Source organism: Chionomys nivalis, chromosome 4 (genome assembly GCF_950005125.1).
Source record: "Chionomys nivalis chromosome 4, mChiNiv1.1, whole genome shotgun sequence".
NCBI classification, from domain to species: Eukaryota; Metazoa; Chordata; class Mammalia; order Rodentia; family Cricetidae; genus Chionomys; species Chionomys nivalis.
The window spans coordinates 84,931,896-84,958,885 of record NC_080089.1 but is presented as its reverse complement, the minus strand read 5'-3'; the positions used below and the strand labels follow the sequence as shown (position 1 = coordinate 84,958,885).

Sequence of the window (26,990 nt, the reverse complement as noted above, 5' to 3'; positions counted from 1 at the left end):
TGATATTCATGCATTTTATCTGTGGAAAGTTATAGATGCTAGATAAAATATAATTAGTATAATGATCACAAAATTTTTAATTTTTCTAATACATAAAATATTAACATTTCTATAAAACTTATAGGAGACAAGATATGTATGTGTGTTGCCAGGCAGTGGTGGCACACGCCTTTATTCCTAACACTTGGGTTGCAGAGGCAGGCGGATCTCTGTGAATTTGAGGCCATCCTGGTCTACAGAATGAGTTCCAGGGCAGCAAGGGCTACACAGAAAAACCCTGTCTTGAAAACAAACAAACAGGGCTGGAGAAATGGCTCAGAGGTTAAGAGCATTGCCTGCTCTCCCAAAGGTCCTGAGTTCAATTCCCAGCAACCACATGATGGCTCACAACCATCTGTAAGGGGGTCTGGTGTCCTCTGCTGGCCTGCAAGCATACACACAGACAGAATATTGCATACATAATAAATAAATAAATATTTAAAAAAAGAAAACAAACAAACAGAAGAATTGCTGTATATGTGTGACCTGTTCACGTGTGTACATGTGTGTCTGGAAGCTAGGTTAACATCAGGTAGCTCCTTCATCCTAGGTCCACTTTACCTTTTGAGAGAAGCTCTCTCACTGAGCCCAGAGCTCACAGATCTGTCTAAACTGACTGGTCTGTGGGATCCAGAGCTCTGCCTGTCTCTGGCCTGTGACCTCTGTGGGGTTACACACACATCCTACATACAGCACCTGGATTCTTGTATAGGTTCTGGGGAACAGAACTCAGGTCCCTGTATTTGCACAGCAAGTCCATTACCAGCTAAGCCATCTTCTCAGTCCAAAGGTTTAGATTTTATTTCACAGTATGATGAGATACAGGCGATACCCTCACATTGTCAGTGACTTGAATCTTTTTTTTTTTTTTTTTTTTTTTTTTTGGTTTTTCGAGACAGGGTTTCTCTGTGGTTTTGGAGCCTGTCCTGGAACTAGCTCTGTAGTCCAGGCTGGTCTCGAACTCACAGAGATCCGCCTGCCTCTGAGTGACTTGAATCTTAAATGTGAATTATTCCCTGCCAGCTATGAAGTATTTATGTTAAACGTCCAGATGTTGAAGTTATCTGAGAATTCACATGAAGTACATTTAGACAGAAATACTGGCTTTATAGCTGCTGTCACCATTGGCCATCTTTGACAGCTAGTTTCCTAATAAGTTTAAGTTCAGTAAATACATTTATCTTGATTTTAAATACACAACTAGAAGTTAGGTCAACTGTTTTACGTAGTTACATGTAACTGTTCTAACTCGAGGTGTGTTTGGCCCATAGTGATTATGCTCGGAATGGCGTGGGTTTACGGGCCAGGGGAGTGGCCCGTTGCTCCGTGGGATTCTGATGCATCTCTGTTGACCTGTGCTGTGCTCTCTGCTTGCAGTCGTCTCCAGTCACAACTGTTACATCGCCTAACTCTACACCAGCTAAAACCATCGACACCTCCCCACCGGTTGACTTATTTGCAACAGCATCTGCGGCGGTCCCAGTCAGGTCAGTTCATGAATATGTAGACAGCAGGTCATTAATATTTTGATTTGATTTTTGCTGTATTTTGTGTACTGTGTTGATGCCACACAGTTTAGCCAGGTGAAATCCAGTCCTGATACTGTGTGACTGGGGGTTGCTTTTTCAAGGTAAAGTAAGTTCTTAGAGTGACTTTAAGTCTGTATCCCCTCAATCCTTGGGAAGACCAATGCTGTCACTCATAAATTGAGGGAAACTTCTGGAAGACTCATATAGTGCCGGTCCTTCAGAGGTTGGATGCTATGCACAGTATCTAATAAAAATCAACTCCTCCTGTGAGAAACTTAAAAGGTGTTTCAGAGTGCTTCAGAACCATTAACAGTGTGGTTGTACAAACGTGTAGTCCTAGTACTCAGGAAACCAAGGCAGTTAGATCATGAGTTCAAAGCCAGTCTGGACTACATAACCAGTTAGGGGCCACACTGGGCTTTGTGGTGAAACCCTGTCGCAGGTGCAGGCTGATTGCTTGGCCATGGAAGGAAGTCAGCTAAGGTGGTAGGAAGAGACAGGGTACACGTGGCTGTCGTGTGCTGGGGAAAACAGGGATGACTGAGTCTCAGAACTGCCTGAAATAAGTCACCAGCACATAAGGGCTTCCACAGATAACAATTTTGGGTCACCTCCTTCTTTCACTGTGAGAGGATTCTAGCCTCGCTTTAGAGTGTGTGTGACTCTCTTATGAATGCACGCTAGTTAGAGACTTCAGTTTTTTTTGAGAGACCTCAGTTTTAAGCAGCAACAAATCTACTTACTGCTTCTGTGTTTACTGCTTGCTACACTTGCTTACTTCTGCCTCTTACATGCTTGGCAAAGCCAAGTGCTATAATAATCTTATTTGTGTGTTGCTGGGGACAAACCGTGGACCCCACACGTGCCTCCTGATTAAACTTTTACTAATAAAACATTTCCCATTTCTGTTATTTATTCTAATTGTGTTTAAGTCTATTACTGAAGCAAACTTGGTGATTAAGCAATGCCTTCAGGGGTTTAAGTGTGGTAGATTCCTCTCTTCAGTTGAATATTGATTGGCATCCACCATGTAAAAGGGTAAATAAAGATGAAGGCAGATGGGGAGCTTGGGGCTCTGAGGGCTTCTAGCCTGTAGTCAGTGCGCCTCAGATCTAGTGTAGCTGGGAATCATAGGAGAGTCGTGTTAAAATAAAGGTTTTGATGAAGTAACAACAGCATTAGCTGGAAGTTCGCATTTTGAATAAGATTCCAGGACACTAGGGATTTTGAGCCCATCCTTTAATCAACAAAACTTAGAATTCTATTTGGGATTTTTCACCAGTGAATAAATTTTGAAAAGCTTACTCAAAGTAATATAAGCCACTGAAAGGCAAACTTGGTGTATTATCATCTACTTTAGGGAAAAATAAACTTATTTTAATAGCATGTAGTTTATGAATTCTTAAGACAGTTTTTTCTACATTAAAAAAATAGAAAAAAGATAATCTCAAAGTTTTGAGTTCCAATACCCTGTAATATTTTACCCAGCTTACTATCTATTTTTACAAATAAAATTTTATTGAGATGGAGCATAGTGACTGGTTTTTCTTCTGTATTGTGTCTTACTTTTGCTATAATGGCAGAGTTGAGGAGTGAAGGAGACCACCTGTCCCTCAAAGCCCTTTACAAAAATCTTTGTGTTGCTAATGTACTGCTTTGACAAAGGTGATTCTCCAAGCCTCTCTTCGGCCTACACAAGTCTTTGATATTGTCTGCATGGGTCTTTGTTGAAAGATACTTTGCATTACAATGTTTCAGTGTCTGATTGTGAAGTCCTGCTTCCCTTCCAGCGCTGCTAAGCCGTCCAGCGACCTCCTTGATCTTCAACCAGACTTCTCTGGAGCGACTGGGGGCGCAGCAGCGCCTGTACCACCAGCAGCTGCTGGGGGAGCCACTGCATGGGGAGGTGAGTGAGTCATACAGACCTGGGGATCTTGGGGCATTATCTGTGGTGGTTTAAATCTGGGCTGTTATTATTACCTGTGCATTCTGATTATCAACAATTGTGATAGAAATATGGTTAGAAACGATCAGAATGGCTTCAGCTGATCAGATTACACCTTGAAAGACATAGAAATTCTCTACAGTGCAGTTTAAAAGTTCAAATACCCATATACTATTTAAAATTGAAACAATAGTATTTTTGTATTTCTAAAATTTTGTTTTCTAGAAATGGATATATTACAAGTGTATAGTGCTTGGGGTGGTGTTGTTATTCCCACTGTGTCTGGCTCCATGGAGTTAAAATCTACTATACTCCTGTCTATATCAGAAAAGGTTTAGCCTACACTGGTTGGCCAAGAGGAAGCACAGCTAGGCATTTCAATTCCAGTGGATTCACTAGTCTCAGAAAAAACAGTTTTTCATAAACATTTGATTAAAATCATTTAAGATAAAGTAAAATTAAGATAGTTGTAAGTGGTATGCTCTACAACAGCAAACTAGCAGTAAGTTTAAGATTTGACACAACTGTGAAAGCAACAGTGAAAACTTAGTCACTCAGAGAAAAACTGACTGACGATAAAGCTAGTCTGCAGTATTTGAGGAACTGCATATTGATAGGGATTTGTGTAATGTCTTAGCCAGGGTTTCTGTTGCTGTGAAGAGACACCATGGCAACTCTTAGAGAGAAAGGAAACCATTTCACTGGTGCCGGTTTACAGTTTCAGAGGTTTAGTCCATTTTCATCCTGGCGGTCAGTATGGTGGAGTACAGGCAGACATGGTTCTAGAGACGGAACGGAGAGTTCTGCATCTGGATATTCAGGCAGCAGATGGAGAGACTGTGTGCCATACTAGGAATAACTTGAGCATATAAAATTTCAGAATCAGTGTTCTTAATTAACAGTAAGTAACAAAGTCAAATGAAGTTTCATTTCCCTAGATAATTGTTTGCTGGGTGGGCCTATTAAAGGCGGTTCAGTATCACACCAGAAGCACATTCTGGCGGGAGCTTTCTCTCTAGGAATGTGGAGGCTGCGTGGCACGTTAGCTGTGTTGTTGCAAAGCCAGTGACCAGACATCCTAACCATATTGATTGCACTGTGGAGAAGCCCAGGGGAGGATTCTGTGTGAGCAGCGCAGTATGTGGGTCAGATGGCAGAAATCGAACGTCCAGGCAGGAGGTGCCTTCTGGCTCCTCCACTGGCACTTGTTGCCCCTTCTCCCTGAGTCTGCCCATCCTCGGGTCTTTGTAATCTCTTCATCTTATTACCCACAATTCAGTAACAAAATTAAAGAACAATAAGCAGCTCAGAACTCAAGTCAACAGCAATAAATGTGAACATTTTAAACATTTAAACATTCTCCTGTACTGAATAGTCAGCTGTTAAGGCTATAGCTTTTAAATGTTTAAATCTGCTCCTTAAACTTCACCTAACTTTACGACTGCCTTTCAGTTGCGGAAGCAACTGTGGCTGAGGAGCCTGCATGAGGACTTTCTTCCTGAAAACACTCATTTGTTCTGAGCTTTAGCTTTTAAGTGCGTTCTTTTGGTTTGTTGTTGATGATTTCATTCATACAACATACTGTCTTCCTGTTTGATAACTTTTCAGATCCATACCCTCAAGTCAGATCTTTCTCAGCCATGAAATTCATACTTAATAAAACATTTGTAACAAAAAAATGGTTTTAGTTATAAATTTGTTGGGTTATATAAGACTATTGAATATTACATGAGCCGGGCGGTGGTGGCGCACGCCTTTAATCCCAGCACTCGGAAGGCAGAGGCAGGCGGATCTCTGTGAGTTCGAGGCCAGCCTGGTCTACAAGAGCTAGTTCCAGGACAGGAACCAAAAGCTACGGAGAAACGCTGTCTCGAAAATAAAAAAATAAAATAAAAAATAAAAATAAAAAAAATAAGAATAAGAATATTACATGAATGTTATTTTTAATTCTGCCATACATTTAAGTCAATATGTATTCATACTTTCATTATTTAATTCTGTTCTTTGACAGTTTCATATACATAATCTGATTACCACCCTGACCCCACTCTTTTTTTTTTATTGAAAAAAAAATTTTCTGCCTCCTCCCCGCCTCCCATTTCCCTCCCCTCCTCCTGCCCCTCTCCCCCTCCCCCCACTCCTCTTCTCCTCCCTCTCCAGCCCCAAGAGCAGTCAAGGTTCCCTGCCCTGTGGAAAGTCCAAGGTCCATCCAGGTCTAGGAAGGTGAACATCCAAACTGTCCAGGCTCCCACAAAGCCAGAACATGAAGTAGGATCAAAACCCCGTGCCATTGTCCTTGGCCTCTCATCAGCTCTCATTGTCCGCCATGTTCAGAGAGTCCGGTTTTATCCCATGCTTTTTCAGTCACAGTCCAGCTGGCCTTGGTGAGCTCCCAATAGATCAGACCCACTGTCTCAGTGGGTGGGTGCACCCCTCGTGGTCCTGCCTTCCTTGGTCATGTTCTCCCTCCTTCTGCTCCTCATTAGGACCTTGGGAGCTCAGTCCAGTGCTCCAGTGTGGGCCTCTCTCTGTCTCTATCTCCATCCATCGCTAGATGAAGGTTCTATGGTGATATGCAAGATATTCATCAGTATGGCTATAGGATAGGGTCATTTCAGGTTCCCTATCCTCAGCTGCCCAAGGAAATAACTAGGGACATTGCCCTGGCACCAGGTAGCCACTCCAGGTTCAAGTCTCTTGCCAACCCTTAGGTGGCTCCCTTAACTAAGATATGTGCTTCCCTGCTCACCTATCCAACCTTCCTTTATCTCCAATCATCCCGTTTCCCCAAGTTCCCCCCATCCTCTCCTTCACACTTTTCTCTCCCCATCTCCCCTTACCCCCATCCCACCCCACCCCCAAGATTCCAATTTTTTGCCCGGCAATCTTGTCTACTTCCCATAGCCAGGAGGATAACTATATGTTTTTCCTTGGGCTCACCCTCTTATTTAGCTTCTTTAGGATCACAAATTATAGACTCAGTGGCCCCTCTTGACCCCACTCTTATCTCCTTCCCATCTCTCTTAGTTCACTTTTTATTGCTGTGATAAAACACCGGGACCAAAAGCAACTTAGGGAGGCACATTTACTTCAGCTTACACCTTACCTTACAGTCCAACATAAAGGCAAGTCACGGCAGGAATCTGGAAGCGGAAGCCGTGGAAGAACACTGCTCGCTGGCTTGATCATCCTGCTTTCTTATACCACCCAAGACTGCTTGCCCAGGGGTGTCACCACCTACAGTGGGCCCTCCCACACATGAAAATGATTATGTGCTTACCTATAAGCCAATCCGATGAACGCATTTTCTCATTTAAGATTCCCTTTTCTATGATAACCCTTGTGTCAAGTTGTCCTGTCAGTGACTTCCCCATCCCAACCAATCCTTTTCCCAGGTTCATGACTCTTGTTTAGCTTTGTGACTTGTTTAGTTAAATTGGCTCCATCCGTATGAGTATTAGATTGGAACTATGCATTAGAATCTGCTGGGGTCACCAGAGGGTACACGACTAAAGGCAATGAGTCCCCTCTCCCTAATCTATCAGTAGCAAATTCTTTAGCATTGAGGAGTAAGGCCCCCTGAGCCCTTCCTCCAGTGCTGCACTGTCGAGGGATACACTACTATACAGACCGGATGCTGGCATTCACGGCTGCTGTGCAGTGGCTTAGTATGCCTGATGGCGGCATTTCAAACCCTGCTGTCTTCTCACCCTCTTTCCCACAGTGTCCCCTACACCTTAAAGGGGACACAATGAATACCTCATTCAGGGCTAAGTACTCATCTGTTACTTATTCTCAGTACCTATGTAGCCATGAGTCAGTGCACTGACCCCCATTCACCTCAAAGAGAGGCTTCTCTCATTAAGGCTGAGAGTGGCGTTTGTCTATGGCATAAACATATTATAAAAATATTTATAAGGCAATTTGATTCTGTAGCAATTCAACTAAACAGTGGTATTCCATTTCCCCTGAGGCCCGTGTTCTGCTCTGGTTTGCATTTTTTATGAGCTCTGCAGTTCTAGGCATAGATTCCCTTCTGGGGAGTGAGCCTTAAGTCCAATCAGAGGGCAGCTGGTTACCCTCATAACAGTAGGGCCACTAGTGCACATTTAGGTGCTTCTTGCCTGACACATTGCCTGGGTAAGTCTCTTGGTGGTTTTACTCATCCAGCTGCTAATCTAGAACCTTCCAGGACTATGGAATCTAGCCAGCAGGGAGGAATCTTACAACTCATTTCCAGCCTGATTTCTTTATGTGAAACAACCAAGGTATATAGTATCTTCAGCAATGGGGTCTTATTGACTAATCCTGGTAGAAAATCAAAGGAATTGCCAGAGGCTGTGTGGCATGGAGGGCCTCTGTGGTCTCCTTGACTAACAACAGCCTGTCAGGAGACATCCCACCCAGTACCAGCTTTTCCCAGCCATGCAGCTCATTTCTCTTCAAACTCTTTTTTAGAAAGTAAATTATATTTTTAAAATTCGATTACAAGATAATAGGTTTTTATATGGCTTCTCATACCCCTTATTTTCCAGGTTAACCCTCCACCTAGTCCTCTCATCTCCCCTTCCCACCCCCCTCTCCCTACTCAGAGCCGTCTAATCCCCGGGGCTCCCCCCCCCATTTCCTACATCACATTGTACTCATAATGGCCTCTTTTTAGTTTCCTGGTCTCTACAGGGTCTCAATATTGTGTTCACACCTTTTAATGCTAGAACCATTTGGTGACCTTCACCGTTGCCCTTGAAGTGATTTCTTTTTCTAACCTTCCCCACTAGAGGGAGCGTGTCTCATTACCGATGCCAAGACCTTACTTAGTAGGCTGGGAAGGCCTTGGAGTCAGCCTGCCTGCCTATTTAGGCAGTATCTGTGTCTCAGACAGGCAGAACTGCAGCAGCAATCATTAGCAACAGAAAAGCTGAGGGGGAGATTCATTGATAAGTAATCCTCAAGTTCTAATAAAAATAAAGAAACTTAAGAGGCTTACAAAATGAAGTAGGAAAGAGATGTCTGCTGGAGTTGAGGACGATGTTTTGTTGTAGATGTGTTTGTTTGTCTCGTACTTAGTCATGTGTAAAGTATAAAATCAATTTCCCAGTCTTATTTCCTAACATTAAGCCACAACTGCTTTTGAATATTGTAGGATTTTAATTTTATATAACTAGACAATAAAAGGTGAACTCAGAAGCTTATTTGAGCATTCTTATCTGACCTTTAGAAAGGATTTCAATATGCAAAGATGAAGACCACTTCAGAGGTCCATGAATTCTTCATAGGGTGATAGCTATCAACACATTTCCATTTCTGGAGACACATTTTAATGATAATATTTTTTATATTAGTATAAGATAACAAAATTTCAACAAATTCATGTTTTAATAAATCTAGTTTAAAATTGCACATATATTTATTTTTTAATTAGACTGATAATAAGCCCATTGACAGAAAAAAACACAGGGATGTTTTGAAATCACCCTTTGCCTGTATAATAGAGCATTTGCCTTTAGCCATAATAAATCTGTGTTTCAGAAGCAAAAATAAATGAGGGACTGTGAGTCTGTGTATCTCACTAAAAAAACACTCAGTTTCCTCTCATAAGTACTTAAAGTTTCTGCTTTTTGAGAAATATAAGATTGTGGCTAGGGTTTTATTAATACTGGAATTAATAACCAGCAAGCATTTGAAAAATAATATTATGATATAATAGAACTAATATTTTCCACGTGGATTATTTGCTATAATCAAGTGGTTTTGTGGTCTACTGCCTACCACGTTAAGAAAATCTGGGGTTTGCATCTGTAGGCTGTGCTGAATACACACACCAGACACGAGAAGGTTTACAGGTGCTTTGAAGTTCATACTCCTAGCTTTCCTTACAGAACACTTGATGTGTTCCAGGGATGGATATGCCTTCTAAGCGAATTAGCACATTTAGTCTTCAGAGCCAGTTGTAGCTCACCGAAGGATGTCTGTTTCTTTGTTACGAGATTTAACTTCTATTTCTTACAGTGAACATTTTCTAGCGATTTTTATAATGCAAAAAAAGGCCTTTGATTTTCTATCTCTTATAAATGTATTGAACTCTCCTACTTTAATTTGTGTCTATGGTTTTAATCCTTTACAAATAGTGGTTTCTTACTATCTAATCGCTGACACTGTTACTAAGAAAGAGCTGCCACGATGGTTTGTTCTGTCATCTTGGCGCAAACTTGTTATTGTGCCTGTGGGCACGTCTGTGGGGCACTTTCTGGATCAATGATTGATGTGGGAGGGCCACTGTGGTCAATGCCACCCCTAGACGGTTGTCTGAGTTGTATAAGAAAGCAGCCTGAGATACATAGGGAACCCAGTCTCAAAGATGGAGAGTGAGGGTAGATGGGAAAGAAAAAAGAACAGGCAACAGAATTCTGCTAATTACAGATTAGCATCAGTCACAGCAGGTGACGGGGATGTGCAGGGGATAATGAAGGTGAAACTTTATCTTTCAGGATATAGGCTGGGTTTTTCAAAGTTATTTAAGTCTCTTGACCTCCCTCGCCCTCTGCTTTTCCATCTGTAACCTGGGTAGGTTGGTCTGGGGATTGTCTAGGGTCCCTTCCTGTTTGAGAGTTGGTAATGTGTTTGTGCTCTAATGAAAACTACTGGCCTGGGGGAGGCGCAGGAAGCTCAGGTGAGCCTGAGCCTCGCCCTGCTTGCACATTGGCACGGTCCGATGTTTCAGCTGGAACTCTTGTTTCTTCCTATGCTGCCCCTTGTGGACATGGATAGACCTTTTGGGAGAGGGTGAGTAAAGCCATGTTTCCTAGCTCCTCTTGGGAGCGCCACCTGCAGTGTCTCCCTGGGGCCTTTAGGAGTCTGGTCTATCTGTCTTTTCCTCCTCTCCCCTCTGCTCTGTCTCTGGTGAAATACAGATTCCTTGGCTGCGCTTTCCTCTGCTCCCTCTGAAGCACCGATTTCAGACCCGTTTGCACCTGAACCTTCCCCTCCTACTGCAGCCACTGAAGCAGCTTCAGCTTCTGCCTCAGCCACCACAACCGTGACGGCTGTCACTACCGAAGTGGATCTCTTTGGAGGTTAGTCAGTCACACCACTGCTCCTTTGACTCCTTTCAAGATGGCTGACATACCCGAGATTTAAGGCGTTTGAATTGCCTTGCACAATGCTAAAAACATAGCAGGGTGTTAAGTACTTTCCCGGTGTTGGTTCGTATACATTTGATTGTGCTAAAGTCATCAGCTTCTCTCCCTGTAGTTCTGGCACCTTTAGAGCAGAAGCTGCGGCCCTTTGAACACACGGATCTTACGTCAGGATCTGTTATGTCAGGATCTGACCGCTGCCAGACTCTGGCCCACGCATGCCCTCCCAGCAGGGCCTCAGAGAGTTACCGCGGGCTTCTGACTCATTTAGGTGTGGCATTGGGGCCAGATTAGAACCAGCCTGGGGAACATTTGAAGACCATGAGAGAGCAATCCTAGCCTAAATAATTTCTTAACATTTAGACCCCGCCCCCCCCAAAAAAACCAATTATCTGTGAGGAATTAAAATTTGGATGGCTTGTCAAAGAGTTGGCTAGTATACCTACTTTTGATTCTTGTGTCCAAATAAGATGCAGGGTCATCTTGAGTTTGGAACTTTGAAGGCCATCTGAAGTGGCACTTGGCATGCTGATTAAAACCAAGTACAGGTCAGTCTCAGAAAGGATTGATTAGAAATAGGCTTTTCATGTAGATGCCAATTCTGACCCTGTAAAATTCCCCACAATATGCCCAGATAAGATGAGCATGAGAAGCCAGTTCATCTACATACTTGAATCTGAGAAAAGCCACTATGCAAACTCAGAGACGTGTGTGTACCACATACACACATCCAAGGGGTGGTAGACTCGTTATAGTTTTGTGTTTCTTCATTACCATATAGTATATTTCCCAGGGCCTTTTGAAAATATTGTAAAGAAATTGAAGGAAGCAAGTGATGTTGAAGCCAGGAGAGGTTTGGCGGGTGACGGCAGAATCAGTGCATTCCCTTGGGCATGAGCACTTACACAGACACATACCACTCTGCTGTGCAGTGCCCTCGATGCTGAAGCTGTCCAAAACAGGTGGTAGTAGCTAGACACAGCATTTCTGTCAGTCTCACCGAAGAAGTTGTCTGTCACCTTGCTGAGTCTTCATGCCGACAGGGAGAAACACATTCCTTAAAAAGCAGAGAAGCGCAGACCCTTGAGCATTTCACTAGCAGGAACCACTCAAAACAGTGCTCTTTGCCAGTGTTGCCCTAATCTTTTAAAATTAAATTTTTTTGTTGTTTTAGCTTAAATTTTTAAGATTAACTCCTTCACCCTTGCTCTCTCCAGCGCCACTGCTGGCATTGAGTCTGAGTGGTCTCTCATGCAAGATCAATGGAAAAAATTGATCAAGTTGGACAGCAGTTTTGTACTGCAGCATTTTTTTGCAGCTTTCCAGAATAATAAAGCCCAAGATATTTCTTTGAAATACTGTTTGAGCCATTATGCTATTTGTGATTGGTGTCTGTCAAGCAGAAAAATCTGTATCTTTGTAAATACTCTCATGGTGGCATTATGTTTGCCTTTAAATACAAGTCTTAAGACGAGGTACTACAGAGTCACATAATGAAATACCAAGAACCAGCTGCCCTGTGTCTTCATCATTGTCTCTTCTGTCACCTGGCAGGGACATGCGTGAGGATGAGCCCTTCTGTCCCTTCTGTCACCAGGCAGGGACATGCGTGAGGATGAGCCCTTCTGTCCCTTCTGTCACCAGGCAGGGACATGCGTGAGGATGAGCCCTTCTGCAGGCTTCCTCACATAGTCTATTTCTCCGCTCTGCTCTGTGAACTGTCTCCTGGCCGCAGACATCTGGAAAAGCTCTGTCTGCCGCAGTTGGGTCTCTGAGTACACCAGGGCATCGTTTATCGTCTTCAGTAATTCCCCCTAATCTGTTTCATGTTCTTTCCTGGTTTATAACAAATCATTTAGAGCTTTGACTTAGGTAAATCCTAAACTTAATCTCTGTGGCCATTTCATTGGCCAGCTTAAAATATTTGGGATCTCTAACATGGGTACCAGCCACATTTTGTTTGAATAGATTTAAAATGTCACACTGGGGAGGCTGTTGGAAGAGAATAGCAAACTTGAGGCCAACCAGAGCTATGGAGTAATTTCTGGACCAGCCTGAGCTACATAAGAAGCCCTCTATCTCAGAGATATAAAACATACTCTTATGAGTTTCTATGTGATGTCTCTAGCAATATAGATTTCTATAGAAATAAGTATAGTGAGTTTTAATATAAGGAAAATATGGCTATGACATTTCATAAATATAAATTTTAAACATTAAAGTTTAGAACATTAAACATCATAAGCATTAAGAATCTATGCCTTTTAGTACATTTGAAATGGGAGCTTAGAAGAAATATTCAAATTTATAACTATATAATGTTTTATTATTCTATGTTAGTAGTTCATTTAAGTTTTATATTGTCTTTTCTGATATTAAATTTACTAAATCTTTCATTTTTAAGGCAAATTTTTAAGAAATAGTGCCTGCTTTCTGTTGTCTTACAGAACAGAATGATAAGATACGTTGTGCTTTAAGTTTTTATACAAGCCACAGGTAACTGATAAATGACAGCATTGCTCTTTTAAAATATCTTAGTTGGGGGCTGGTGAGATGGCCCATGGTGAAGGTGCCTCTGCCAAACCTGATGACCCAAGTCTCACTCCTAGCACCCACGTGATAGAAGCAGAGGAGAGACTGAAAAAAAAAAATCCCTTTCCTACATTCATGTCTTCGGGAAAGGTTTTGGTGAGAATTTGAGAGAAGCTTATAACATGGGTGGCAGCTTCTTTAAGAGAAGCTTTGGTGGGAGTCAACAGTTAAGTTGCTGGTGTTTAGTCTTAACTAAGAAGAGCAGTGATGAAGAGATATGTGGCTGATGGGGAGAAGGAAACCTCTCCTAGAAGGCAGCGTTAGTGCAGACTTTGCTTGTGCATAGGTAGTGACCGGAAGCGCCTAGGCTGTAAGCATCTCCTGGAGCCTGTTACTAATACATTTATCCTAGAAGCCATGAGTAGTATAGTGGACGGGGTGTGGTTTGTGACCGTTCAGTGTAGCGGCCAAACACACAAAGCTCCAGCCAGCAGAAATGGGCCAAATTCTGACCCGACCACTGCTGCATGGCCTTGATCAAATTACCCAAGTTATTTTTTCAGCTGAAAAACTTAAATTCCATAGATTTTCGTGTGCAGCAAGAGGCTCTGAGGTATGTATATATTACGGAATGGCTAGATCAAGTTACATATTACTTCACATCATTTTTTTGTGGGTAAAACACTTAAAATCTCTGAACGTTGGTTCTCAGAGAATGGAGATCATAAACGGCACCATGTGAAATAGTTACAGAAGTTAAATTTAGTCATTTGTTCTTGTGGTTTCTGTGATTCTCAGTGCCATTGGCCCCAGCTGTGGATGTTTAGGCATGAAAAGAAAGATTCCTGAACCGGGGCATGATATTGGGAGCACTTCCCCCTCCTGCCCTCTGCCTCCCTTAGGGTTTTCATGCTGCCCACTAGAATTGTCTGAAAAGTGGGTCTGCACTGAATCTCCAGTTTGGTTACCTGGTTCCTACCCCTAGCAGAGCAGCAGACTTTCCCTCAGGACAGCTGAGAGAAGTGGTCAGTTCAAATGGATGTGTGCTCTGTTGATGTTTTGTTGTTGTTGTTGTTTTGTGTTTTTGTTGTTGTTTCTCGAGACAGGGTTTTCTTTGTGTAACAGCTCTAGCTGTCCTGGAACTAGCTCTTGTAGACCAGGCTGGCCTTGAGCTCACAGAGTTCCACCTGCCTCTGCCTCCCAAGTGCTGGGATTAAAGGCGTGCGCCACCACCACCTGGCCGGTCTCCGTGCTTTGCTCAAGGAACTTCTAACGCAAATGAGTCTCTTGTAATGTCATTTTTTATTCCACAAAACATAAGGACTCAAGATGTTGCTTAAAAGTTTTATACCTAGGCATGTTTGTTACTTGCTGCATTCACTTGAGAGGCAAGGACCTTGACCACAGTACTTCTTCAAGCTTTCCACACTGAATGAATCTCTGAGAGAGCAGCTATATTGCGTGACATTTCCCATAGTTGTCTAGTTTCTCTTAAGGAGCAAGGGTCAGTTTGCTAGGACACGTCAGTAGGTGCTATAGGAAATCAGGTTTGGGATGACAAGTGGCAGGTACAAGTGGGTTGATCCCATCCTCTGAAGCCTTCATCTTTGTTCTTGCAACTGAAGACTTTCTGCATTAACTCTGTAATGTAATACATAATACGGTTCGCTCATGGGCAGACACTCGGAATGACTTGAATCTCTCAGCCGTCAGTGTTTATTTAGGGCTGGGAATGTAGTGTGCAAGGCTCTGGGTCCCACCCCTAGCATTGAAAACAAGAAAAAGAAAACATGAGTTGGGCCTAGCTGTATGTTAATGGGGTTTCTTCTGTAAATAATGCACTTGCAGTTATAAAACATGAAATTATATTTTTAATCTGTTGGAAATGAATCACTTTCCAAATAGCTAGAAAATATAATAATATTTGAAAACAATGAATGTAAGTAGAAATAAAGACATTAAGCATCATGCCCTATTTTGTTTAACTGGTTGTTTCTTTCAGAAGAGTTTCTCTTGTATCCAACCGTTCTTTCCAGGGTTAGTGAAAACTTTGGTGAATCCCTTCTAAACCTTTCATGCTAATAGTATGTTTTTTTCTCTACACTAGACTAGTTTTAACTTTGGAATATTAGTTTACATAGCCATTAACTATTTAATATTATTTGTATAAAGAAAAGGCATTGGAATTTTCTAGAAGTCAGAGGTATAAAAGTTTCAACAAAGAGGTATTATCTGGACATGAAAGTTTAATGTCTTAAATTACATAGTAAAGTTATTTTGTGTTTTGATTTTTTGCATCCATTAATTTCTAATGAAACATAAAACATGCTTTTTAGAACCCTTATACAATGAGAATCTTGTTGGATCCTGATGGTCTTCAGTGGTATCCGCATGCCTCCATTCAGGTGTTAGCTAACAGGGAGACGCGCAAAGAATAATGTTCTGTGATTACCAACAGTGCATGGAAACATTCGTGTTGTATAAGGGAGCTTTCTTCACAACCTAACTCAGTTCTTTTACGGTATTTCTTCTCTTTTTATTCCTTTAATTTCTGTTATTTTAAAAACTGCACCCAAGATGCCTTTGCAGCTTCTCCTGGGGAGGCCCCTGCAGCATCCGAAGGGGCCGCCGCACCAGCTACCCCAACCCCAGTTGCTGCAGCTCTTGATGCATGCTCAGGAAATGGTGGGTTTACACATGAGCCAGTATGTTGTTTTTCTGTCCTAATGTGAAACCTGCATAGTTAGATATGGCCATATGTTTTTTTTTCCTGATTTTATTTTCTTATTAGTGTAAACTGTCATTCACCACAACTGAACAAATAATGCCAACACTTAAAACATTAAGATGATAAAGTGCATACTTATCAAAATTGGCAATTTCTCAAGATTGACAATTTTTCTCAGTGCAAGTATGCTCTCTTAATGTTTTTCCCCTCTAATGCATTCTTTTATGATATTGAGTTCAAATATATTGGCATGTTTTAATGAACCTTCAGAACTACCAAATTGACTTGATTAGGTGAGGGCACAAAAGATCATGATCCCTGAACCAAAACTATAGGCTAATCTCACAGCACTCTACAAAATAATTCAGATTCAATTTGTGGTACCAACTGTATTTTCTTTTTTCTTTAGAAAAGCATCCTAATTGCTGACTTCTGCTAATAAGATGTTGACCCTATGTAGCCGAGGCCTAGCTAGTGTGTAAATGTGTGTGAAGTGTCTTTTTACCTGTAGTTACGACTCTGCCTCTTGCTTTTTCCTGACTGATGCTGTGTGTGTCTCCACTTTCCTCTCCAAAAGACCCTTTTGCCCCATCTGAAGGTAGTGCAGAGGCTGCGCCTGAGCTGGACCTCTTTGCAATGAAGCCACCTGAGACCAGCGCTCCTGTAGTTACCCCTACAGCTAGCACAGCCCCTCCAGTTCCCGCAACTGCTCCTTCTCCTGCTCCCACCGCTGTGGCAACCGCTGCTGCCACCACCACCGCCACTGCAGCTACTACCACTGCCACCACCTCCGCTGCCGCCACCACCGCCACCAGCGCCGCCGCTCCTCCTGCTCTAGATATCTTTGGTGGTAATTTGTTGTTGTTACTGAATTTCTCCCGTCTGGTGGCTTGAGTCTGGTCCTGTAATGCACTCATGACTCTTATGCATGAAAGCTATAGGTAAATGGTTCTGTAGAAACCATTTGCTACTTAACCCAACGTTCCTCTAAATGCTCATTCAGAAAACTGGCTAATGATATTGTTATAGGCTTGATTTTTCAGACTGAGTGAAGGCCTGTGTGTTCTTGGTCTTAGATTTGTTTGATTCTGCTCCTGAAGTTGCTGCAGCACCTAAGCCAGATGCAGCTCCTAGCATAGATCTGTTTGGTACAGGTAAAGCCAAAGCAACCATTTCTTCAACTCTGTTTCTGTAGATGTATCCTTGGTCAAGCCCTTTGTAGTTGCTGTGATAATGCATTTGTTAGATGTGTAACTTTGGTTTCAGCTTTCTGCTACTTATTTCTACTTGGTTTTGGTTTCTTTCACTTTTGGAAGATGCTTTCTCCTCTCCACCACGAGGGGCCTCTCCGGTGCCTGAGAGTACACTCACTGCTGACCTCTTATCCGGTGAGTGCTTTGCCAGGGTCAGGCCTTCAGAGCTGCCTCAGGCGGGGCGTGGGGTGGGGGCAGGGGCTCATGTGGGGAATGATGATCCAATACCCTATAGGTTTGCCTTACATGTTTTAAAACTAAGAATTTACTTAAGAGAAGATTCCCTTCTGCAGACCATTGTCAACCGGTGAGGGTTGTTATAATTTCAAATATAAGGTTGGCAAAGAAAAGATTCTGTTTCCCATTGAAACTTCAGTACTGAAGAGTCAGCTCTCATTTGCTTTCCTGAACCGTTAAGATTTTCCAACCCTCTTCCTGTAACTGTGAAATCCCAAGGCCACTGTCAGGGTTCTGGGTTTTATTGTTCCAAGGGTGACTTGCATGTTCCCGTGTTCTTCACTGCAGTGGACACATTTGTAGCGCCGTCTCCTGCAACCACTGCCTCTCCAGCAAAGGTGGAGTCCTCGGGTGTGCTAGACCTTTTCGGGGGTGCGTATCTCTCCTCCTTCCGCCCTTAAGACATCTGGAGTGATTTCTGTTCTGAGTAGATTCTCCTCTTTCATTCTATTTCTTTTGCTTCTTTTGACTCTCAAGTTGCGTTTATCTCGTACTTGTAAACTTTAAGTTGTCCAGACCTTTTTCATTTCTTTGCCATCACCCCTTTCATCTTCATTGGTTTGTTGCAGCTTTCATTGTGTGCCCTAACAAAGCCAGAACATTTTTCATGTGAAGTCTTCCTGTTTTCAGCCTTTTTCTTCATCCTGATTTTTAATCACTTAATTGGAGTTCCTCTCTACTGTTTTCTCAAAGATCCTGATATGTTGATTACATAAACATTCTTAAAAGCGATATAGACATGAAGTGGGTACTTCGGAATTGAAAACAAGCCAGTCATATGTCATCATACTCAAACCATGGAGTAAATTTGCATTGAATTTAGTGTTATTAAATCTTTCCAGTGAACTCAGAGATGTTGTTCAGGTATACATGTAGTAGTATGCACAGTAGTTGAAAGCAGAACTATACATGAACTATATTGATTGTATTTGTGTGCATGAAAAAATCTAAAGTTCTTTCTTAGCCATAAACTTGCAGGAAGGAGACAGGTCTGAAGTGAATCATGGGTACCCATAAAAGTGAGTGTCTTTGGGCTAAAACATCATCTTTGCAAATTGTAGCCACATGGACTATCTATTGTTGCTGGAGCATCCTGGTATATGGCATGCTGGATATATGAGGGTACAAGGAAGATACTCCTGAAGGTGCTCAGACACCTAGGTACAAGGAGATCTGCTGCAGCTGCTGCTGAGCTGGGCATAGTAAATGTTTAGAAGCTTAAATGGGAAATGAGAAAATTATGTTTTTACCTTTGTTTAAAAAGTTTAAAATCTCAATCCTGCTTTTAATAAGTGGTGAAAATCACTTTGAAACATTCATTTGAATAGTATATCTTTTAATCTTCCATCAAGGCACTAATTTTTAAATATTCTAGAACTCTCTTGAGAGGCTATACTCTTTAGAGAAGACTCTAGTGGCACACACCTTCATGCTCTTGGATGGGGGGCGAGGGGGAGTCCCAAAGAAAGCAGAAACTGCAAAGTAAGACCCTATCCGAAGATAAAAAATAAAACAAACTGCTTAGATCATGGTTTGGTTCACCCAGTCATTTCTCGTAGACTGAGGAGGCAGACTTACCATACAGAGTATCATGTCTGTGCATGTCTCTACGTATTTCACACTTGAATTGCCTAGTTACTTACTGTTTGACCCTCTTACTTTCTTGCCGCATGATGGATAATGGATAGATGCATTTGGAAGTAGTGCTTCCGAAACCCAACCAGCACCGCAGGCTGTTTCTAGTTCATCAGCATCGGCAGATCTACTAGCTGGTAACTGATTCAATTAAAATGGCATTTTATACAAGTTAAGTTTGGATATAGTTTTATAAGTAATAAATGCTACATAATTGGCAAGGTATATTTTTAAATTTTTCTTTCAAGACATGAAATTGAAGGCTATGGAACTATATATAATAGAGGGTTTATTATTTCTTAGAATTTATTAAATTAGTCCTAAACCCACAGTTGTATGTATATAAACCACCCCTGATGATTCTTTCCATTTTATTTTCAATTAGCTTGTTTGTTTTTATTTGACAAAAAGGTAATGTGCTTTGTGTAGCAATTCTGTCATATAATGGCTGCTCATACTTTTTGGAAGGAATCTGTGGTAAATGGTGCTGTAATGTTTGACATTTGGTTTTGTAATATGTGAATCACCACAGGAGAAACCATTAGAGATTTCTCCTCCTGTGGAAATGTTGTGACAGACATCACGAACTTTTTGACAAGCTGCTTATTTTTCTGTCTGAAAACACTGGATGATCTGAGCTTTCTAGGAAGTAGATGGGCACAGTTTACTAAGGTATAACGGATTGATGAAAAGAATGGCTCAAGGATGCAAATACACTTCAGACCAAGCCTGAGCCTTCCTTGGGGCCAAGACAAAGTGCACTTAATGAGCGTCACACTTAGAAAGTGGCCAGATGGAAGGCCCCATCTTTAGGCTTTGACCCAGCTTAGCAGAGAAATGCACAGCATGCTAACCTTGCTTCTAATTTTGCATGCAGGGAGCACAAAACTAGTCTAGCAGAGTCCTCTTGACACTCAAGAGCAGCTTTCAGTGTACCCCGAGGCACTGCAAGGGATGCATTTTGGTCCTCAGGGTAGCAAAGAGGTAATGAGTGTGAGTCACCTAAGCACAAGGGAGTCCCCAGTCTAGAATCCCTCACTTTAAATACCCTGGCAGTCATGCAGCCCTGAAGAGTAACCAGTTTTGACCAAGGGTAACCATAGCTCACAACCTAGGATTGCACAGGATCTCAGCACCAGCTGGATCAGGTCAGGGAGCATGCTAGCGTTCTCAGACTTGGGATGAATAAGGTTAGAGCTAGTGGATCCTCCCCAACCTTCAGTGCTGTAGCAAATTTCCCTTGGGGTCACATCTCTCCTCCAGAAACTGGAGGAAGTAGAGGCAGCCCCTCTGTTCACCTTCCTTGCCTTGGTAATTCTGTTTGGTGGCTTCGGGCTCTCCAGCAGGATTGGCTCTTTTATTTCTTTCATAGCCCCTTTGGCTCCTTGACCAGAATGATGCTTGCATTTGCCAGATCTCGTCACAGTGACTGCTTTGAAGAACCAGGCCTCCACTTTGAAATCTCTTAGCTGTCTGGAAGCTAAAGTGTAACATAAGACTGTGCCCTTCACATCCCCCACCACTGCTGACTTGAGACAAGGCCTGCCAGCCTGCCTGGCTTTCCTCTCAGCCTGGATGCATTTCACAGTAGCTTCAACGTGGCCAGACACTTTCTACCTCTTATTAAACCAATACATTCAATTCAGATTTCTCAAGTTCCAGCAGTAAGGTTTTAACAGGCCACTGAAATAGCAGTTTCAGAGCTCCTTGGTAGAAACGGTACTGCTGCCTTTTAAATGAGATAATTGATTATAAATCTTTGGCTATAAAGCTGTGGTTAAAATCAACTGTCCTGGCTATCTGAAGAAGTCGTTCTTGGATGTCTGTTGGTCTGGCATAGATGAGATTTGTCACTGGAGCTGCTCAGACCCACTAAACAGGAGGCCGACCACAAGACCACACTGTCTGTTCCACTGTCCTTAGTCCACTGCCTCACTGAGCCCTCCAGGGCCAAAGCCTGAGATATTGTTTCCAGAGAAGCTTAGAACACTAGGGCCTAAAGCCTATAACCTGGAACTGAGGCCAAGGATCTTGGGAAAAGGCAAACATTTGCACGGCATGCCAAGTCAGAGGCTGGTGACAGAGCCAGGGAGTTTGATTTTAGGGGATTGCCACAAGATCTAAAGCACCCCTGGGGAGGCAAGGATGGCAGCTGCACAGGAATTTTTTTTTCCCCAGAGGCTCACTTTGGGTCATGTTACACACACAAACAAACACACACAAAAAAAAAAAAAAGAAAAAGAAAAACCTTAAATTGTTCAGTAGACGTGTCCATTCTAAAATCTTACTAAAGTGATCTAGAAAAGAGATTAGTGACAAATGTTCCAAGGTCTATGCACTTTTTAAACGTGTTGTTGACGCTGCTCTCCTGTTCCTTCCACTGCCTTTTCTTCTGACTCTTTGATAGGAAAAAATATTGCATAAACATTCATGTTTCTCTGGGCTTCCTACTTAAATAAATTAATGTTTAATGCAAGCAAGTTTGTTTTGGGTGTTACAGTCTACTTTGCATCAAATCATTTCCTGTAAGTTACTTTGGTCATGGGAGATCTGATCTTCTTAGCTTGGACAGCACTTTCACCTAGTACCCTGATAAAAAAAATTTTAAACTACATTTTTAGTTTTTGTAAAGTTTAATTTGAGAAGCCAGTTTCTCCCTGTTTTACTTACCAAAAAAAGAGCATTTCTTATGATTGTGTAAATATGACAACGTCAGGAAGTCACGTTCTTAGTTTTAAAAACATTATGGAATATCAGCATAATTGTATCTCCACAAGTCAACATCATATCTGCAATTCAGCTCACAATGGTACCTGACTTATTATATTACCCAAATATCTTTGTTTAATGCATATAAAATGGAACAAATATTTGGAACATGGCATTATGGTTATTTGCAGAACTAGCACCTTGGTTTGTATAGAGACATAGTAACTAGGCCCACCACCTATATAAATAAAGAGCTTTTAAAATAAATAAATGGGTATGGTGGAGTATGTCAGTAATTTCAGCATTTAGAAGACAGAAACACAAGCAAGGTTCCCAACTAGTTTGAGACCAGCCTTGTCTACGTAAAGGGCACTCAGGGCTGCATAGTTAAGGACTGTCTGAAACACAAAAGCCTTAAAATTTACATCACTTTTGATTTATACAGATAATGTGACTTGAATATTATTGCCCACTGCTAAAAAGATGACCAAAGTTTACTTTAGAAAAGATAGATTTTGTGAATTGCAGTGTTAATATATATATATTTTTGCAATCTATTTGTGAAGAAGAGATGATGGGACTAAATTTGAAAACAAGCATATACAACAAATTTGGTTGTAAGAAAGACTTCCAGGCATGGTGGTGCATGCCTTTAATCCCAGCACTCAGAAGGCAGAAGCAGGGAAATCTCTGTGAGTTTATCAGTCCAGTCTATATATTGTGTTCCAGGCTTATCAGGGGCTGTATAATAAGACTGTGTTAAAAAAAGAAAAGAAAAGAAAAACAGATGGACTTCTGCTAAAAATAAGCCCTTTTATAATAGAAAACTACTGAATCTTACCAAACCATTATCACCTCCTTGCAGGTTGCATGTTTTTACACAAAAGCAACAGTCATCTTAGGCTTCTGTTTCTGTTGCTTGAGAGACATGATCTGCTTCCAGAATTCAAAGAATAAATATTTAATTTGAGATCTGATTAATTTTTATAAGTCCTTATCATTCACTCAGTAACCATTAACTTACTATTTCAGGAACTGTGCTAAATATTAATAGAAAAGACAGGAGGAAAAGGCACGCAACTCCTGGACCTAGCCAGCTGTCTCTGGAGTTGCTTGGGGAACACAGGCATGGAGACATGACTGGAGTGGCGTGGAGCTCTGCTCCACATGCTGAGGACAGTGATATATACTGTGGAGTGCAGCCAGCAGCAATCAATAGCAGCACGTCATGGAACTCCTTTCTAGGGGCCTGTGACATTAGGAGCTGTGAGATTGGCAACAGTCTGGTTTGCAGGGATGGGGAGCAATCAGAGTCAGAGCCAGAAGGCTGTTATATAGAGGAATCTAGAGGAATGGGACGCCAGGGAAAGCATTTTGAGAAGTAACTGTCAAGGTTGTCTGCTCAGAGGGACTGCTGGCTGAGCTGCAAAGAGAAGACTAGAGTGGCTGCACACTGCAGTGGCTCACCTGAAAGCAGTGCTGAGAACATGCCTTCCCTCTGTGGTACCAGGGAGCTAAAAATGTGGATATTGAGGATTTGATGCCCATTTTCTTATTTACATTTTATTACTGGCTGCTGTGTGCAGCTAAACATGTAATTGCCTGTTACTGCCATTGAAAAGTTTCAGTGCGACGATAACTTATCTGAAGTCTAACCCTTCTTTGCTCTGAGTATTTCATCATAACAGATTCTGATAGGCACAGCTTCTATTGAGGTTCACTAATGTGTAAATTTCCTACTTGAGTGCCTGTTTCAAGAGCTACCTCGTTTCTGGTTACATTGAATCTGTCATTCGTACCTGACAGGTCAACATGCCTCCTGGTTTCACTAGTTGCTAATCATGCGGTCATTCTTCTTCAACTCCCATAGCTTTTTCTAACTCTGTTTTTTATGGTCTTTTCCCTATCTCCAGCTAACATTTTTCTGGGACTTTTTTTTTTCATCAGGATTTGGGGGTTCTTTCATGGCCCCTTCTACAACACCGGTGACTCCAGCTCAGAATAACCTGCTGCAACCCAATTTCGAGGCAGCTTTTGGAACAACACCTTCAACTTCAAGCAGCAGCTCCTTTGATCCATCAGGTGAGTCGCTGGTTGTTCAGACCCTCTTCCTTGTTTCTGGCAATATAGCACCGACCTCCCCAGGTTAGTTTGACGGTGGGAAACTTACAGGTGGATATTGTTAGCCTGGTTGGTGGCTCTCAGCCTATAGCTCGTTAAATTTCCAAGGACACGTTTGGTAGCTATAAGAATAACCTCCTGTCCTTTCTTTTTCTGTTTTTGGATTCCAGCAGAAATCTTACCACACCCACCATCTATTTTGCACGAGCTCACACGCACATGATTTAGCGGTGGTAGAGGGAGGACAGACACTCTATAGTGACTCTCTGAACAGTGTCTGAGTGTATGGACACCCTGACACACACCCCGCTCCTGCTGTTGCTCACACCCTCTGAAGCTTGCATGACCCTCGTTTTATGAAGTTGAGACACGACTAGTACCTTTGCTTCTAACCTTTCATCACTGCTGTCATTTTGTTTGTATTCTCTTCCATTCTCCTCTTCTCATGCTGGGTCCTTACTACAAATTTTCAATTGGTGAGTTTTTGGCAATTAAATGTGTTTCAAAAACACCCTAAATATATTATCCCCTGCCTGACAATCTGGATGCTTCTATTGCCAGTGCTGACTTGAATGCTGTCTTTCTCACCTTAGAATGACTGTGTAGTGGTGTTTATGGTAGATGTACATAGTTTCTTATAAGAATGTAACAAGCCCAACGTTATTATGTAGATAAGGTATTAGCAATATTTTATGGATATTCCAAGCCTGTATTGTGGATAGTCTTTCTGTATTCTAGGAACTGAACATGTAGTACTTGTCATCTGGGGATCAGGAACACCGATGGTGGCTCTTGACGTCCATCCTTAAAATCCCATTTATTTTAAATAGGCCCAAAACGTATAACCCAAACATTGTGACAAAAGGAAGGGAAAAATCCAAATTAACTGCCTCTAAAATGGGACCAAGCGGCTTTCCGACACATATTCCTAGATGCTGACAGAACACCATTTATTTTATGCTAATTTCATTGGACACGAGGGAATTATATTTTTTCAATTACAGATTGCTTTAAGACTGAGCATCTTAGGTTAGCTAGGGTAAAATTATTTGTAATTCACAACACATCACTACCATTTAGAATAAAAAGTGATTAGTAGTTTTCCTGTTAGACTAACAATGGCTACCACTTACTGGAGTGCCTGTACAGAGAGGCACCACTGTAATAGACGTGTGGGAAAATGTTTCCTCATTGACCCTTCCAGCAAAGGCCTATGTTAGTACCATCCCAGAGCTTAAGGGGTGTGGCTGAGTGTCAGCCTGGCCCTGGGCTCTCTCCAGTACGTTAGAGCACACAGCCTTCCTCCCCGTCTTTCTCCATGTTCATTAACGTTTTCATGTACTTTGAGTAGACACAAGTAAACATGTTCTTTTTGGTGTTCATGGTCACAAACCATACGAATTATGTTGTCCCTTTTATAATAAAATGTATTTTTTGTATTCCCATGGTTTCATTAAAGATGTCTTTTGCATATTACCTCTCTCTTGTCTCTTTTTTCCAATTTTTCTGAACCTGGTCTGTTTGATTTCCAGTGTTTGATGGTTTAGGTGATCTTCTGATGCCAACCATGGCACCATCTGGGCAGCCTGCACCTGTCTCGATGGTCCCACCCAGTCCTGCAATGGCAGCCAGTAAAGGCCTTGGAAGTGACCTTGACTCATCTCTGGCCAGCTTAGTGGGCAGTGAGTAATCTAATTTTATTTACTTGAAGCATGTGAGAATTGTATTCTTTTTCCTGGTTTTGCTTATGGGTAAGTGTCTTAAGGAGTGGATCACCCAGAGCCTTTCTTTAGAAGGTAATCATTGCCATTCCATTGTTCTTGCAAAGAATACCCACTTCACTTTTAATCTAAATTAAAAAAAAAAAACAACCACTAAAAAGCCCACACTGGCTTGCACAGGTAACATTCAAAGGCATTCTATAGAAGTATATAACCATCTGAAAATAGATTTATACTAAGTACAATATATTTATAGTATCTGAGTTTCATTTTTCAACAAGTATTTTTTGATTAGGAGGTATTCTTCCAGGCCTTAGGGATGAGTCAGTGAAAAAAAAAACAGATACAATTTATATTCTTATGGCCTTTACAAAGGGCTGAGACATAATAGTGAAAAGCTATATATATATATATATATATATATATATATATATATATATATATATATATAAAATTTTATTTTTTTAAAAGAAAACAAGCTATTGTTTTTCATCAGTGGCTCTGATGCTCTCTTAGGATCTCCTCTACAAGTACCAGGCGTCCATGTGGTATACAGACAAACATGCAAGAAGAATTTCTCTCTCTCTCTTTTTTTCAAGACAAAGTTTCTCTGTGAAACAGTCCTGACTGTCCTGTAACTCACTTTGTAGACCGGGCTGGCCTCAAACTCATTGAGATCCACCTGCTTCTGCCTCCCAAGCACTGAGATTAAACATGTGTGCCACCACTGCCCAGCTGCAAGCAGAATTTTATACCCATAAAATAAAAGTCATTTTTAAAAAATAATCAAAATGATGTGTAAATATTTCTGTATTTGGATTAATTAATATGTATAGTTTATTTTGTAATGCTTAGAAAAGATACAAGAACTAAATATTAAAATCATCATCTAACAAATCAGTTCCACACTTACTAGGGGCACTGTGCTGGCTGCTCCCTCAAGAGCTCAGCTTTGGCAAAGCCTCGCTTTCTCCAGGAGGCCTTGCACCGTTTGGCTCCTCGCCCTCATCCTCCCCTTCTAGCAGCCCGTATCATTTGCTTTTTTCACATCATCGTTTTATCTGTGTCATGCCGTTAGAGTGCAGGTTTTTTCAGCATGGGGGCCTTTAATACTTCTCTTTATTGATATATCCCAAGTGCCTAGGATAACACCTACAGCTAAAGCACAATACATCTTTACCAAGTTGGCAAGTGAAGTGCAGTGTGGGTGAATGGTTGAGCCAGGTATTCCCAAGGTCACTCCCACCTTCACAGTCCACTCGCAGGCTCCTGGAACCCAGCCCGTGGTTCGGCTCACATCTGAGCATCACCGCAGCAGCGAGAAACGGGCACACAGCTGCATAAGACCTTTCAGCCCAAGGAAGCCCCTTAGGGTGTGAGGAGCCAGGGGTTTGGTTGACTGCTA

The 26,990-nt window shown here is 41.8% G+C and overlaps 1 protein-coding gene across 8 annotated transcripts in view; it reads left to right on the top strand.

Annotated features, from left to right (window-relative positions):
• Snap91 (synaptosome associated protein 91) overlaps positions 1–26,990 on the top strand; it is a 114,333-nt gene that overhangs the window by 75,649 nt on the left and 11,694 nt on the right. For 5 of the 8 annotated variants that reach the window (XM_057768818.1, XM_057768817.1, XM_057768815.1 and 2 more), the window contains exons 12-23: positions 1,417–1,526; positions 3,359–3,474; positions 10,282–10,296; positions 10,425–10,586; positions 15,759–15,866; positions 16,487–16,759; positions 16,986–17,063; positions 17,226–17,297; positions 17,688–17,771; positions 19,088–19,171; positions 23,691–23,825; positions 25,397–25,546. In XM_057768818.1, the coding sequence (XP_057624801.1) occupies positions 1,417–1,526; positions 3,359–3,474; positions 10,282–10,296; positions 10,425–10,586; positions 15,759–15,866; positions 16,487–16,759; positions 16,986–17,063; positions 17,226–17,297; positions 17,688–17,771; positions 19,088–19,171; positions 23,691–23,825; positions 25,397–25,546 (1,387 nt within the window). The remainder of the gene's footprint in view (positions 1–1,416; positions 1,527–3,358; positions 3,475–10,281; positions 10,297–10,424; positions 10,587–15,758; positions 15,867–16,486; positions 16,760–16,985; positions 17,064–17,225; positions 17,298–17,687; positions 17,772–19,087; positions 19,172–23,690; positions 23,826–25,396; positions 25,547–26,990) is intronic. The other 3 variants (XM_057768820.1, XM_057768821.1, XM_057768822.1) reach the window with 3 other exon arrangements.